The sequence below is a fragment of the Musa acuminata genome, chromosome BXJ2-3, assembly GCF_036884655.1.
Source record: "Musa acuminata AAA Group cultivar baxijiao chromosome BXJ2-3, Cavendish_Baxijiao_AAA, whole genome shotgun sequence".
NCBI lineage: Eukaryota > Viridiplantae > Streptophyta > Magnoliopsida > Zingiberales > Musaceae > Musa > Musa acuminata.
The window spans coordinates 34943504-34958055 of NC_088340.1; the positions used below are offsets into that span (position 1 = coordinate 34943504).

Here is a 14552-nt window from a genome sequence, read left to right on the forward strand (position 1 = left end):
TAAATTCCAACAAAAAAACTTCTCTGTGATTTTTTTTATGTTTTTCTACATATATTCTTATTTCCCATAATTTCTATAAAAAATAACCAAATAAATAGATTTCACATTCATCAAAATGCTATAAGTCCATTCAAAAATATATATATATACATACATATATATATATATATATACATACATATATATATATATATATATATATATATATATATATATATATATATATATAAAAGATTTAATTAAAAGACAACATATGTATATATAGGATTGAAATATTGATATATGTATATAAGAAAATTGAGAGGGGTAAATATGTAAAATCGTTCGATTATAAAAGCGCTCTCTCGTTTTGCCTTCGCTTTCAAGTGGACTGCTCTGGTGATCTCTCGGCCTTCTTCGAGGCATCTGCCAGTAGTGTCTTCTGCACGCTGCCATCATCCCCTTCCCCCCCACCTTCTCTCTCTCTCTCTCGCTTCCCCTCTCTCAATACCCCAAGTAGAACAACCAGGTACGCCGACGAGAGCCGATCGAGAACTCTCTCCTCTCCCCCAAAGCAACAAGATCTCTGCTCCCATTCCTTCTTTCTTTTCCTTTTTCTTCTTTGCCCTTCTTTTTCGAGTCTTTGTCTTCCTTAATCCAATGCGGATCGACCGGTTTCCGAAGCTCGAATCCGTTTCTGTACGCGTTTCAGGTTTTCTTGTTTCTTCAGTGGTTGCGTTTTGGTCCGCGCTTTTTCTGTTTCGTTGCCGTTTTGATCGTTTGTTTTATATTGTTTCTGTGGGTCAAGGTTGATGGCGTGCTTAGGGACACTGTTTCATTGCTCTCCCGTTTAGCTCTTGGTTGGGTTTTAGTTATTCGAGTTCTTGTTTGGTTACCGAGCGGTGCCGTGCGTCTTCTTGGGTATTGCTAGGGTTTTGATCTCACAAGCAGCTGTAATGTTGCCCCAATCCGTGCACGCTTTGAGATTTCGAACCCAGACGATGATGGTGTCTTTCGTTTTCTCTTGCACGGCGTCTCTTGTAATCGATCGATGATGACAAATATTGCCATAACGTAGTTCGGTTTTCTTTTTTCCTTTTTTCAATTGATGTTTTTAGGTTGAACTCTCCGTTCCTGAATACTTCTTTCAATGTATTTTTCTGGGATCCTTCTTTATTTTCATAATTTGCTTGTTTGATGAATATGTGTGTTCTTGGTTTTGGATCCTTTTATGTCAGAAATAAAAGGGAAGCAATTTGCGTGGTGATTTTTAGGTTTTGAGGGGAAATTATCTCTTCGCATCATGTCTCGGCCGGCCCCCCTCCCTCCTCGCTGCCCCTTTCAGAATAGGGGAGTGACACGCCGAGCATTGGAATCTAAACCTCAAACCACACAGACAGATGATAAATTGTGCGCCAAGCACCATAGGTTTCCTTCCCATGGTTCCCTTCTAGATGAGCAGCCTCTATGGCTCGATGACCTTTTGACCGACCCAGAGATTAGTCCTAGAGGGATCTCTCTGCAGAGATCCTCGAGTGATCCAGTAGCACTTCTGGAGGTGGCTACAAGTTTCCACGGTCCTATATCTCCAATTACTGAAGAAGATGCTCTGTCCGATGGTATCCTCCATGAATCACGGGAGTCCGAGGAAGCCAGCGAAATTGGTTATGGGTTTGAGGTTGGGAACTGTGTGTATGGGCCTAACTCGCCAAGGCAAAAGACTAAAATGGACGACTTAGAGAGCTCGGTAGTGACTGCTTTGCTGAAAGATGTTCCGAGCAACCCACTGCAGTATCTAACTGTGGATTATCCAAGCACATCTGTTATAAATGAGTTAAATGAAAAAGAAGATTCAACTTCATCAGGCAATCTTGATTCCGAGAGTATATCAAGAAGGTAAGCCAGATTCTGTTCATTCAGGGACAAGTCTCTACTCATTTGACCATATGTATTACCTAAATCAGGGACAAGTCTCTACTCATTTATTAGTCATATCAAAACATATATATCTGCTTAGATACATTGTGAAAATCTCATATTTCTTGATTTTATGATCAAGTACGCAAGTAGTTTGCGTTAGATATATTATACATTTTGTACACTACTAGCATGTTATGATGGCTAACATACTGGAAGGATAAGCATTGTGAGATTAATAAGCTTTAGACTATATTGAATCCTAATTAGTCATGGAAATAATGTAGCCTTTTGTATGAGCATAATTCTTGTACCTGTTTTTAATAGTGCCTTAACAACTAGAAAATAACTTTCCATGTTGACTGTGGACATCCTGTTCTACATATTCCTATCAGCTTTTGGACTTCTTTTTCGTTTACTTTTTGTGTATATGTTGTGTATATCCTTTTGTGTCTTTAAGGGAAAGTTAAGATGGTGCTATTCTGGCTTCAAGAATTTCTGTTTTCTACCTTTTCTGTTTGTCTGATGTCAGACTCCTTTCAGTGATTTGCAACTCTAGTATATTGGATGCTTACTAGTGACCAAAGACCCTCAAGCATCACCCAATCATCATACTCTACTACATGGAAAAGAGGCAGAATTTTTGTAAAAAATATCAATATGTCTTTCCTATAGGGTTGATTTTCTAAGGATTTTTTGAAGTGAAGATGATGGAGTTTAGCTCAAGGTCAATTTCATTATGTTGGTTATCTTTCACAGTATAGTTTTAAGTTTTTGAGGTAATTTAAAGTATTTTTAATTGCGATGGTATTCAGAGAATGTCTATATGACAATGACAACACTGATGTTGTATCTGCTTTTTCTGTCGTATTTTCTGTTTCGGCATAAACAAGTTTAGATTATGATAATCGAATGATTTCATGGCCATGCATATAAGATAAGCTCGCATTGCCCATGCCATGTTTTGAGGCAAGGTAGTGAGCCAACTTGCTGACGCTGGTATCCTTTGTGACATGATGGTGCCATCCTTTCAGCATGAGGCAAGTCATTCTGCAAAACCAATATCATTAGTTCTGCCTTGCTTGTGATTCACTGTCGTGCTACATAGTTCAAACTGTATATACAAACACTGAGATCCATGCATGAAATGTTTTGGAGCTAAATTCATGTGCCAAATGCCTTTTGTCTGTGCAACCCTTTGAGAATATGAAGTCACAAACTGCAAGTCATATTGCTATAGTAAAGTTTTGGTTCTTTATGGTTATGGTAAAAAAAAGGGTTTCTTCCCGAGTGGCTGTTATTTCAGTCAATTTATTTGGAAAAACAGGTGGTAAATTGGTAGATGATTTGGAGTACACTTGTGCATCCAAATGGGCATTGGTCCTTATCTAATCTTCTTTTTCTCAGGTTGAATATTCTGGTTCACTGTGTATATATAAAAAATATAAGAGAAGAGCTGCTGCATATGCCTGCAGGCTACATTATTGTTTTTATGTTGAGGGTTTCCTTTGTTTCCAAGACAATATCTGGAAGCCTTGTGATATTATTCTCTTAATTGAAAAATTGTGTTCTTGATGCTGGTTGTATGTATGTTATTCTCTTAATTGAAAATTATTATTTTATTAATTGAAAATTTGTTATTTATATGTTGAGGGCTTCCTTTCTTTCCAAGTCATCATCTGGTATTCTTCTCTTAATTGAAAATTATGTGGATTTAAAGCTGGTTGGACTAGAGGTGAGTCTTAAGTGTGTTGTGATAGAATTCTTTTTATGATAGCTTTTACTGATCTCATTATGTTTCAAATGTGACATGTTTCATAGCTAACATGATCTTTTTAAGATCTTGTTTGGTTTTCAGCTGCTCATCTTTTCTTTACCTATGCTATATGTGTATCACATTCTTGTGAAGCACCTTTCCCTTTCCACTGGAAAATTGGTGTTTTTTATCTTACGCAGATACTTCTTCAGGCGCTCAGGTCAGCGTTCCAGGGTTCGTAAACTCCAATATATTGCTGAACTTGAGAGAAGTGTTGACATACTTCAGGTAATCATGCAATTTTTCTTGTTTTGGTTCTCTCCCTGGTTTTTCTTGGTGGAAATTTCATTTTAGCTTGTCTTGTTTTGCAGACACTGGGAGCAGATTTGGCTGCAAGAGTTGCTTCTCTGTTTCAGTACCGTCTTGCTTTATCTGTAGAAAACAAGAAACTAAGGCAGCAACTAGCTAGTCTTCAGCAGGAGAAAATTATCAAGCATGGTATGTGATCCCCCGTTCCAAGCCCCCATGTCCTTGTTCTTGTCATATTCACCTGCTTCACTAAATTTCTATGCATCTCTGAAAACCGTTGGTGTCTGCTTCCTTAAAAAAGAGTTGTATCCTTAAGGATCAAACTGGTTCCTTGTCAGCTCTAAAAGAATTCTGATTTTTTCGTCTAGACGTTCGATTATGGTTTAGTACTCAACTTTGCTTGATGCAGAGTTCGGTCCAATTTTTAATTTGGTTTCTAGTAAATTCGATTATAGTTGAGACATTCTATCTTTTGTCACTATATGATTCAAAGCATCAGAATCATCTTGAGTTTCATGTATCGTCCAACAGATAAACATTAATTTTTCAAAAGGTAATTGAACATTCGCAAGACAAGAAGGGAAAGAAGATTTAAAGAGTTCAGGTAGGCCAATCTCAGGATTTTAGCCAAAACAATCTTCTTTATATCTGTTAGACATTGTCAAATATGGATTATCTTTATCATTTTGCAGATCAACTGGGTGGCATGCCCGAAAGCATATCATAACTGTGGCCTACATTAGCTAGCAAAGATAGGAATACATGCAGTAACATATACCCGCAAATCCTGCTTGTTACTATCTCCCTTCTCTTCATCCGGAATTGCTACATTTGACAGGTCAGCATCAGTCTCTGAAGAATGAAGCAGAGAGGTTGAGAATGATTTATGGGCGCCACCGGAGAAGCAAAAGTGCCGCCTTGTGCTTTGGTACAAGTCCGTCCGTCGTCGTCGTCGATCCTTCACCAATCGATTGGCAAACGTTGGACTTGGGAAAGCTCAGTCTTGGTGGGAACCAAGTTTCTATGAAGCATGGATTAGGTCACTGATGAAAGAAGACTGAAGAATTCCAACACAACACCACACCGTCGTTTGCTTGCTAAATCAGGTATTGTAGCAGCAGACCCTTCCTTGCTTGCCAGAGGTAAAAACCTAAGACTTAGTAGTTGTTGCCGCCCAATCTTTTCCCCTGCAAATGTGTTTACTGTGTGCATAAATTTTGGTCTAATTACCTGAACTTGTGAGCAAGGGAAACAAATCGAGACATGACGTAATATTAACTAGTAGCAGTGATCTTGTTGTTGTACTGGAGAGCTGTCAATGGATCTCCGTCCTCAAAGCTCCATGTCAACTCTCTTTCCTCTTAAGAGTGGTCTCTACTCTGGTGTTGGTTGCTCGGTGTGGCAAATCACGTATTCAAACGATTATGTTGGCAAATTGTCTCTCAGATCCGACCATGGTTCAAATCAAAATCAAACTGGGCGAGAATCGGAATGGAACTGAACTGAATCAATTGTTCTGAATCGAAGGTTTCAGCAGTTTGGTTTTGGTTCTTGCAATCTAACCAACAATTCTAGGTCTTGGAATATGGACCTAACGATTTCGATTTTTGGAATTTGGAATCCGAACTTAAAATTAGAAATTAAAATAGACGGTTCCGATTCGAAATTGGAGTCGCCTGGATTTTAAATTCTGCAAAATCGAAACTATCAGTTAATTATTTTAGAGTCGATTTTGGTTTATATATATATATATATATATATATATATATATTGGGTGTATTTTTTATTGAAAAAAAAAAACCAACATTTAATATCTTCAAATACACATGTGTTTGAATGGTGGCGACACCCACTACAACGTCTTCGACAAAAGGACTAGTGTGATTAGACTAACTGCAGTGTTACGTGAGCTCTCTCTTCGGAAATGAATGGAGTATTGCACACACCTATGAAGCTTAGATTAGCAATTATGATATAAAAGAGTTTGAACTAATGGATCACTGACTGCTTGGTTTTAGTTGTCGACAGGACAATAAGATGCATGCCACCAAAATGAATGGAGTAACGATGAGGGAAATAGCAGAGACTGATGATTATTGATCTGATGATTATGAGCATATTAATGGCTCGTTATGGAGGTTTAGTGAAGGTCAAAGTTTGCATGGTTCTAAAACACCAGCTTGGCGTTTGGATAATGGACTCTGTGAGATGCATTGTTTGTCATTGTTTCCTCATGCCGTGTGGTACAACGTAAAAGCAGCAAACACATTTCCTGCTTTGGTCTTCAGCATTTTTTAGACGTGTGAGATTTGTTGTTCATGACAGCTTTGTAGAAGTAGTAGTAGTAGTAGTAGTAGTAGTAGTAGTAATTAATGATCACGAGATAATAACAACAAAGTCGTAACGTTCTAACTATAAGCATAGTTTGACTTGATGATACTTCTATAATGATAATAAAGATAGAACAATGACAGATGACAAGATAGTGAAGACAATACAATTGATGATGAATTGAAGCAAGCAGAGCTCTCAAATCCTGCACACTACTGCTGGAAAACTGAAAGGCCAGTGATCCAAGAAAGGAAAGCAAGCATGCTATCTCTTCTCTTCTCTGCATGCAAACAGAGCCCTTGGTTCTAAATTTTCTCCAAACAAGGAAGAAAAAGGTCCAGCATCTACAAGATGCATCTTCACCTTTCTATCTTCCAGACAGATACCATAAAGATTGAACTGATGATAATACCCATCTTCTTGTGACACTGCTGCCATAGATAGATTCCTAATGTCTAAAGCATGAAGTGCCTTGGAAGGCTGGTGTAATTTTTCTGCCCACCCACAAGCATTTCTACTGGTCAAAACAGACAATAAGCACCCAAGCATGATCTTGATCTGCTAACCCCACAGAAGCCATAAGAATGGAGATGGAGACCAAGATTTCTTTTCTTCATAATAGGATGAGGGTGGGTGATGGCAGACACTACTTGGCATCAGCTGACAAAGAATCACTGTAGAAACAAAGTTAAAAGAGTGCAGTCTCAGAGGGAACTCAATACAAACCAAAGCAGACTCCAAAGCAGCAAAGTGGTATTCTCCAGCTTTAGTCTAAACTTTGGGTGCTCTCCATGGATTCATGGATTCCTCATCACAGGTCCTCCTCATGCAGAGTTATTCCCACCACCAAGGATCAAGAAGAAGGCACCATAAAAAGGACAAACATTTATTGACTGAAAGCAGAGCAATTAATCCTCGTATGACCGTCCCACTGCCTATCCCTCATGACACCCATTACTACTTCTGAAGTAACACAGCCTTCGAACTTTGAAGAAATATATAGAAAGAGATTTAGGCCAAGAAAAAAAAACAACAACATATCGTCATTTTTATATATTTATATATATATAGTGATTTTAAAAAAAATCTTTAATTTTGAGTTTTTGTCATGCAATATTTTAAGTCTCTTGTCGGTCGCTATCTTCCACTATACCTTCGTCCCGTGCCGAGTCGTTTTGTGCTTGATAGTCTCACCTGATTGATCGTAGCCCTCGTCGATCGTCTCTTCTCCCCTTAGTCGCTTATGTTTTTACGTACGAAGTTGATAGACAATGTCAAAAAGATTTTATCACGTCGTGAGGACACTCGACGATAAAAATATAAAGTTATAGGTTTTTTTTATTTTTTAAAAATTCAGCATATTTTTTTTTTTCAGAAGAAAGAAGAATAATAAGAAGCTGCAGTAAGTTCTCATAAATTTGGCACGGGCGACCCGTACGTTTCACCTACGCAGCACTACTACACACTGACGTCCGCTCGGCCGCATGGCCGGCGAGGGACCTCCCGCGTCGCCTCCGTCCTCGGTCGCCCCCTGAGGCGGAGACGAGGACGGGGTGTAGAACACCGGGGACGCGCACGGCGTCTCCTCTTCCACCACCTCCTCCTCCTCCTCGCCGTCCTCGTTGATGGTGTACAGGGCCCTCGAGGGCCCCAGGCACATGGCGCGCCACCGGGCCAGGTCGCACTCTTCCTCCGCCTCCTCGGTCGCGGGCTTCGGCGGGTCCGCGTGCGGCCGCGGGGCGGCGCAGGCGGGCTCGACGCGGGAACGGTGCTTGAAGAAGAGGACGTGGTGCAGGAGCTCCCTTGGGTGCGGGCCGTGGCGGGGGACTCCGACTCCGTCGCCGAGCTCAGGCTGGCCGCTTCGCCGCCTTCGACGACGGCAATGGAGGAGGTAGAGGAGCTCGGCGGCCAGCCCGAGAAGAGAGATAGAGAAGACGAGTGCGAGAGCGAAGCCGAGCTTTGTGAGTCTGCTCATGCCGTGAGAGGGATGCCGAGAGACGACGAGATGAAACCAAACGACACCGAGACTTCAATGGAATGAAACTAAAGCGGAGAGACCGGTTGCTTAAACGCGAGTGAAGGAGGGACCGGCTGGAGCCGGTGTCACTTGGGGACGATAGTACGGAGCCCGCGAGGCCGTGTTCCGGTTACCTGCTGTAGCCGGTGACAAAAACTGGACTTGCATTTTTTGCATCAAAGCCCTCAAGTTTTCCTTTAATTAAGTCTATTTTTACTTTTTAGCCCCTAAAACTATTTAGAATTTGCCTGCAGCTGTATGCTTAAGAAGGTATTATTACAGGAAGTTGTCACCAATGTATACATGAAGTTGCACATCATTGCATATAGACATGACTTGGAAGATTCAATCAATTGCAAGATGATGATACAACAGATTTTGAAATTAGGGTTCATGAATGGTGGCTATGAACATTTATGAACTAAGTAATTAATTATATCTTGGTTTAGCTTATGGTTTTGATTGGTCAGAGCTTCAATTCTGTGTTGACTTCTAAGCAATTTGTCAATGGCTTACACAAATAAATGTTAGAGCTTCAAACTTCACATACTATGTCAGACAATGTGACTGCCATTTTCCAAACATAAGACAGGATTTTAACTACAGAATAAGCTATAAACCACCTGCAATTTCTTCCTTGGCATTGTTAGTCTCTTAGAGGGATGTCTCCTCTTTGCAGTTGTTTAAATTCTTGATCTAGCTGTGATTGTTCAATCCATGTCATACAGTGCAGTAGCTTTTCCTGTCTTGCAGGCACTGCAGTATGTTCAAGAGAGCCAGACGAGGTTTGCTCTGCTGGGTGGAAACCGAGAGAGAAGTCGATGAAGCCAGATCCTAAACTCAGCAAGAATGTGATTGCAGCTGTGTCAAGCATTCTGCAACCTGAAAGATTTAGAATGGTTGTTGCAATTATCCCGTTGTGAGCTTAGCAATCCAAGTAAATTTTTGGTTTGCCAAATAATCTATAGAGTAAATAAGAGGATTCTACCCACATTTAATTCTGCAAATGATGGATACAGCTAAAGTTGAAGTTGAATGAGTCAATACATGAATAGTTGATTTGTTGTGAAGCATTATGGTCACTCTCCAGCTACTTCTAGTAATGCTGTCATGGACACATGCAGTTGATGAGGAAAGAGAAGACATTACCAAATATCCATGAAACAAAGAATTTCTGCGAGAAAATCCAAAAGTATGTCGAGTATTGGTCTGAACAAACTCGTCATTTTCAGTCCTAACACCAAGATTCATTCGCAACTTAGCTAAGGTTTTTTATTTTCTCTGGTGGGCGGCCTCCATATCATCAATCATGAAACTTGAAGGTGCTAATTAGCCTAACTAGTAAAAGTTTTGACAGTCCATTGTAAGGTCCTGGGTTTGAATTCCACCTTCGCCATTTACCTTTTGCATACAAAAAAAAGAACTCTAAAAAAAACCATTATCGATTACTTTACACAAACATCCATGAGATGGATTTTCTCACAAATATTTATTTTTCATGTATATTTGATAATAGCGTCTCTTATGAGAATGATAGGTTGTGTGCTTTTTTGTCAACCTGCAAGATATTTGAATCGAACCGTGGCTAGGGCTAAGTCCAGCTCCCTTGTCACACGCATAGCATTTATGTCACCAGTATAATAGCAAGTAATCGAAACACAACCACGATACTATCTTCCTGAACTCTCACCGACCTAGTCAATCCTGCCTTCACCTGTGTTAAAGCAGTTGATCCCGCATTCATCACCTTTATATCAACTTTTCTTCCATAGGACATACGAGAATGTGCTCCACAAAAAAACTGCACCTTTAACTCTTGTCACCGACCACCCACGAGAAGCGCAAAGCAAAGTCTTCCATCGATAGGTTTATAAGCCAGTGAGCCACACTCACCTTATAGAAGAAAAAGAGAGAAAGAGGTGACTCTTGAGGAGATCATCTCCCTAGTAACCCTTATATGGAGGGTTCTGCATTTCTTTCTACCGCTGCTGCTCACAGTCACGATATGTGCAATGAATATCCGGACATATGAGGGAAAAGTGACGTCGCTGCAGCAGAGGAATTTCTATTGGGATTTGTCGGTCCGGCTTCGCCTGACAATGACAACTAAAGATTGAGGAATGAATGAAGAAAGCCACTTGCTGATCTGTTAGAATCTTACCCAACAAGAGTTTTATGATGTATGCTTTCTACCTTATAGTTTCATGCAACATTTGCCTTTTGATTTTGACGTTGAGTTATAGCTTTAGTAGAGATGAATCTTAACTTTTATCCCACGATCACTTATGTCACTGTCATATGACAACTTGTTAAGTCTAAATTAACTCAATAAATGCTTCTTCACGATAATAGCTGAATTTTCTTCCTTTATATTGATAGTAAAAACCATCCGAACCGTCTATTCAGTTTGTGTTGTATTCCTTCTATAGTATATGAAACAAAGTTAGAATGAATTATAAGACATTCTGTTAAACAGTTCTAGTATATTTTCTCCTTGAAATTTGGGTATGCAATGAAATAAATTGTGCAGACTCTTGCCACCTTCATCTGTATTTATCTGCTCTACAAATGCTCAAGTTTCTCTGTGCGTTGCATGTCATCATTTGTCTCAAGGGGGTTCACCTCAAATCATGATTTGTGAGAAAGCTTTGATCTTAGGATTTTACTGCTGAACATTATTGCAAAGGTATCTACCTAACTTGAACCCACTTGAGACAAATGATGACATGCAACACACAAAGAAACCTGAGGATTTGTTGAGCAGACATATAACACTTAATGACAGACAATTTAGACATATAGATGAAGGTGACAAGATCCTGTACAATTCATTTTGTTGAATAACCAAATTTAGAGAAAGTATACTTAAACTGTTTAACAGAATGTCTTGTAATACATTCTAACTTTGTTTTATATACTATAGAAGGAATACACCACAAACAGAATAGAAAGAGTTCAGATAGTTTTTACCATCAATATAAAGGAAGAAAATTCAGCATCTATCATGAAAGATGGCAACTGCTTCTTATCTTAGACAGAAGCATTTATTGTGGGATAAAAGCTAAGATTCATCTCTAGTAAAGCTAGAACTCAACATCAAAATGAAAAGGCAAATATTGCATCAAACTGCAAGGAAGAAAGCATATGTCATAAAACACTTGATTGGGTAGGATTCTAAACAGGCAGCTTTCTTCACTCGTTCCTCGATCTTTAGCTGTCATTTTCAGGTGAAGCCGGACCACCAAATCCAAAATTCTTCTGCTGCCGATGTCACTGTTCACTTCTCCCTCATATGTCCGGAGATTCATTGCACTTATCGCAACCACAAGAACAGCGACAGTGAGTGGCAGCACAATAAGAATTGCAGAACCCTCCATATAAGGGTTATCAGAGAGATGATCTCCTCAAGAGCCCTCTCTCTCTCTCTTTTTCTTTTGCAAGGTGGGTGTGGCCTACTGGCTAATAAACCCATCAATGGAAGCCTTCGCTTCGCGCTTCTTGTGGGTGGCCGATGACGAGTTAAAGGTGCAGTTTCGTTCTGGAGCACATCCTTGTGTGTACTACGGAAAGAAGTTGACATAAAAGCAGTGAAGGCAGGACTGGCTGCTTTAGCACGGGTGAAGGTGGGACCGGCTGGGGCCAATGTGAGTTGGGGAAGATAGCACTGAGGCCGTGTTCCAGTTACCTGTTGTAGCTGATGACATAAATGTCATGCGTGTGACAAGTGAGCTGGACTTTGCCCTGACCACGGTTTAGTTCAAATATCTCACTAGTTGACATAAAAGCACACAACTTATCATTCTCATAAGTCGAGCGTTCGAATTAAGTAGCATTGGTTGTTCACCCAATATAATCATGTACTTATTCCCAATATAATGAGATAATTTGATCTGGCAATTGGATAACAAACAAGACTAATCATAATATGCAAAAAGAGAAACTTGATGCCACTTAAATGTTAGTGAAGACTAAATAAAACATGCAAACAATGACAGACAATTTAGACATGCTGTGACAAGATTCTGTACAATTCATTTTGTTGCATAACCAAAGTTCAAGGAGAACATATACTCTGGAACTGTTTAACAGTCAATGTCATTTTGTTCAGTATACTATAGAAGGAAAACAGCAAAAACAGAATAAACAGAGTTCAGATGGTTTTTAGCATCAATATAAAGGAAGAAAATTCAGCTTCGATCATGAAAGGTGGCAACTGCTTCTTATCTTAGACAGAAGCATTTATTTAGTTAATTTAGACTTAATAAGTTGCCACATGACAGTGACATAAGTGCTTGTGGGATAAAAGTTAAGGTTCATCTCTACTAAAGCTAGAACTAAACATCAAAAGGAAAAGGAAAATGAGTAACAGTAAAACATAGTTCACAACATTAGAATTCTGATATGATACACCCAACAAGGATCATCCAATATTTCAATTTTGGGCAATTTTTTCAATAATGTAGATGACTATAATTAATTGAACGCAACTCAAGTTTAGAGTGTAGATGACAGTGACACTCTTAAACTCTTTGAATGAACTCACTTTCTTGAGCTCTTTGCTACCTTAAGCATCGGATGTTAACTTGACCTTGTTAGACACGCACCCGGTGTAGTTGTGTAGGATCCTTCCGCTTGAAAGAAGCCCGTTGTCAAGGGGGGCGAAACACAAAGGAGCAACCAACTAGAATGTTCTCAAGGGGCATTTGATTCTCAGTCGAAACAACATTCACGAAAACGACCAGGTTGGGTCAACTTCGTCATATCATGTTGACAACCAAAAACGACACTAACACATCAAGATTTTTCTAATGCAATTTGCACTCCATTGCCTACACAGGAAAGTGTATAAATGAAATGTCAACTAAGGAGCATTCCTTAAACAAAATGAAGAGGCATGCTTAAGTCTCAGATTCAGTTGCTGATGCAGAAAATAGTCTAATTTCAGGAATCACTACTTACATAGATAGACATTGGAAACTAATATAGATGAAGAAAGGTCAGTACATTGTCTATACAATGTATAAACTGACATGCAAACTATATGTTGCATACGCAGTATTTATTGCCCTCAGCCTATATATCATCGAATAATTGGTGAGCTTAGGAAATGCAATCAACCAAGATGCATAGCTTAATTGTCAGAATGTAAATATGAGTTCCTATATGAACTTTAAAAGGTCAACAGCATAAATCAACTTTCACGAAGAGCAGCAAAGAAAGAAATGCCCACATTAATACCTAGCTTGTGATATATCAAAAAATGCATATCTTAAAGATTTCCACACCTTCAAATAAGCAATCAAACCAACAATAAACAAGAGCATACCTTTATGAACTCCTCATAAAAAACAGCTTCGGCCTCGAAATCCGGTGCTTTTTTCCCCACTAATGGAAAGTGGCTCTGCAGACAACAATCTTTCACTCAATCAACGCGAAAAAAAGAAGAGAAAACAAAAACTTCACAACATTGCTAGTTTAGAAGTCGTAGAGAAAGTAAAATAAATCTTTTTTTGGCCCAAGCTATGCGATTTCATCACAAATATCAAACATCTCCACTAATCCAACCCATGACAACAATAAGCACCTCATTTTTCAACCTAATGTTCTCAATCCACCATGTCAACTGGAAACCAAAGAACACTAATCGACGCAAAATTTCTGCGATTGGGAAACGAGATAAAAATGATAGGAATCACGACCTCGGATAAGGCTTTGACAACGAAACTTCTTGAAGGAGATCCGGAAGCAGAGACCTGCCGGGCGGAGCGAGATCGAGAGCTCCTCTTCAGGCCGTGGAAGCCCATTGCCGTCCTCGACGGAGGCCGCAACGCGGGGGCCAAGGAGGCCATGCGTGCCGTGGCCTTCGGGGCGACGAGGTAAGGAACCGAGCCAGCCACGTCGGTGGAGCAGTCCCCCTCTCGCTTCGCTTAGCTGTGATTGACGGAGGAGATCGGTGTTGGGTTCTCTGTATACACCAGCGGAGTTGCACACGTGCCGTGCAAGTATCCGGTACGCTTACTCTGCCGATCAGAGACCCATGCCTCCACCTGCCATCTCTGTTACGCATTGTGATGGGGCTCGTGTGGAACCCACCAATTAGGTCAATGTTACCTCCATTCACTATTCCTTTTTTTTTAAATAATACTTTTAATTTAAAAATATTCAAAATATCCCTCAAAAATTTTTATCAATTTTTTTAATTAGTTTTCAGTATTGTCATTTGGCTTCTATAGTATTTTTTTA

General features: G+C 39.7%; 2 protein-coding genes and 1 long non-coding RNA gene across 7 annotated transcripts; 1 reads left to right on the top strand and 2 right to left on the bottom strand.

Moving 5' to 3' along the window:
- The first annotated feature begins 379 nt into the window (after positions 1-379).
- LOC103979390 (basic leucine zipper 34-like) lies at positions 380-5326 on the top strand. Of its 5 annotated transcripts, none has more exons than XM_065100078.1 (5): positions 380-508; positions 1254-1875; positions 3853-3940; positions 4024-4150; positions 4800-5326. In XM_065100078.1, exons 2-5 carry the CDS (start codon positions 1283-1285, stop codon positions 5006-5008), a joined length of 1017 nt encoding a protein of 338 aa, XP_064956150.1. In that variant the 5' UTR covers positions 380-508; positions 1254-1282; the 3' UTR covers positions 5009-5326. The 5 variants fall into 5 exon arrangements, with proteins under 5 accessions (XP_064956150.1, XP_064956152.1, XP_018678533.2 ...); XM_065100080.1 differs by having other exon boundaries at positions 3865-3940; XM_018822989.2 differs by having other exon boundaries at positions 382-508; positions 1218-1875.
- Positions 5327-7733: 2407 nt separating this feature from the next.
- On the bottom strand, positions 7734-8267 carry LOC135607577 (uncharacterized). Its single transcript, XM_065099526.1, has one exon. The coding sequence runs from the start codon at positions 8265-8267 to the stop codon at positions 7734-7736; it is 534 nt and encodes a 177-aa protein (XP_064955598.1).
- Positions 8268-8836: 569 nt separating this feature from the next.
- LOC108952338 (uncharacterized) lies at positions 8837-14239 on the bottom strand. The gene is made up of 3 exons (XR_001977143.2): positions 14009-14239; positions 13636-13710; positions 8837-9191 (listed from the first exon to the last, which is right to left on the bottom strand). It is a non-coding gene; the product is annotated as an uncharacterized LOC108952338 (long non-coding RNA).
- Between the last annotated feature and the right edge of the window lie 313 nt (positions 14240-14552).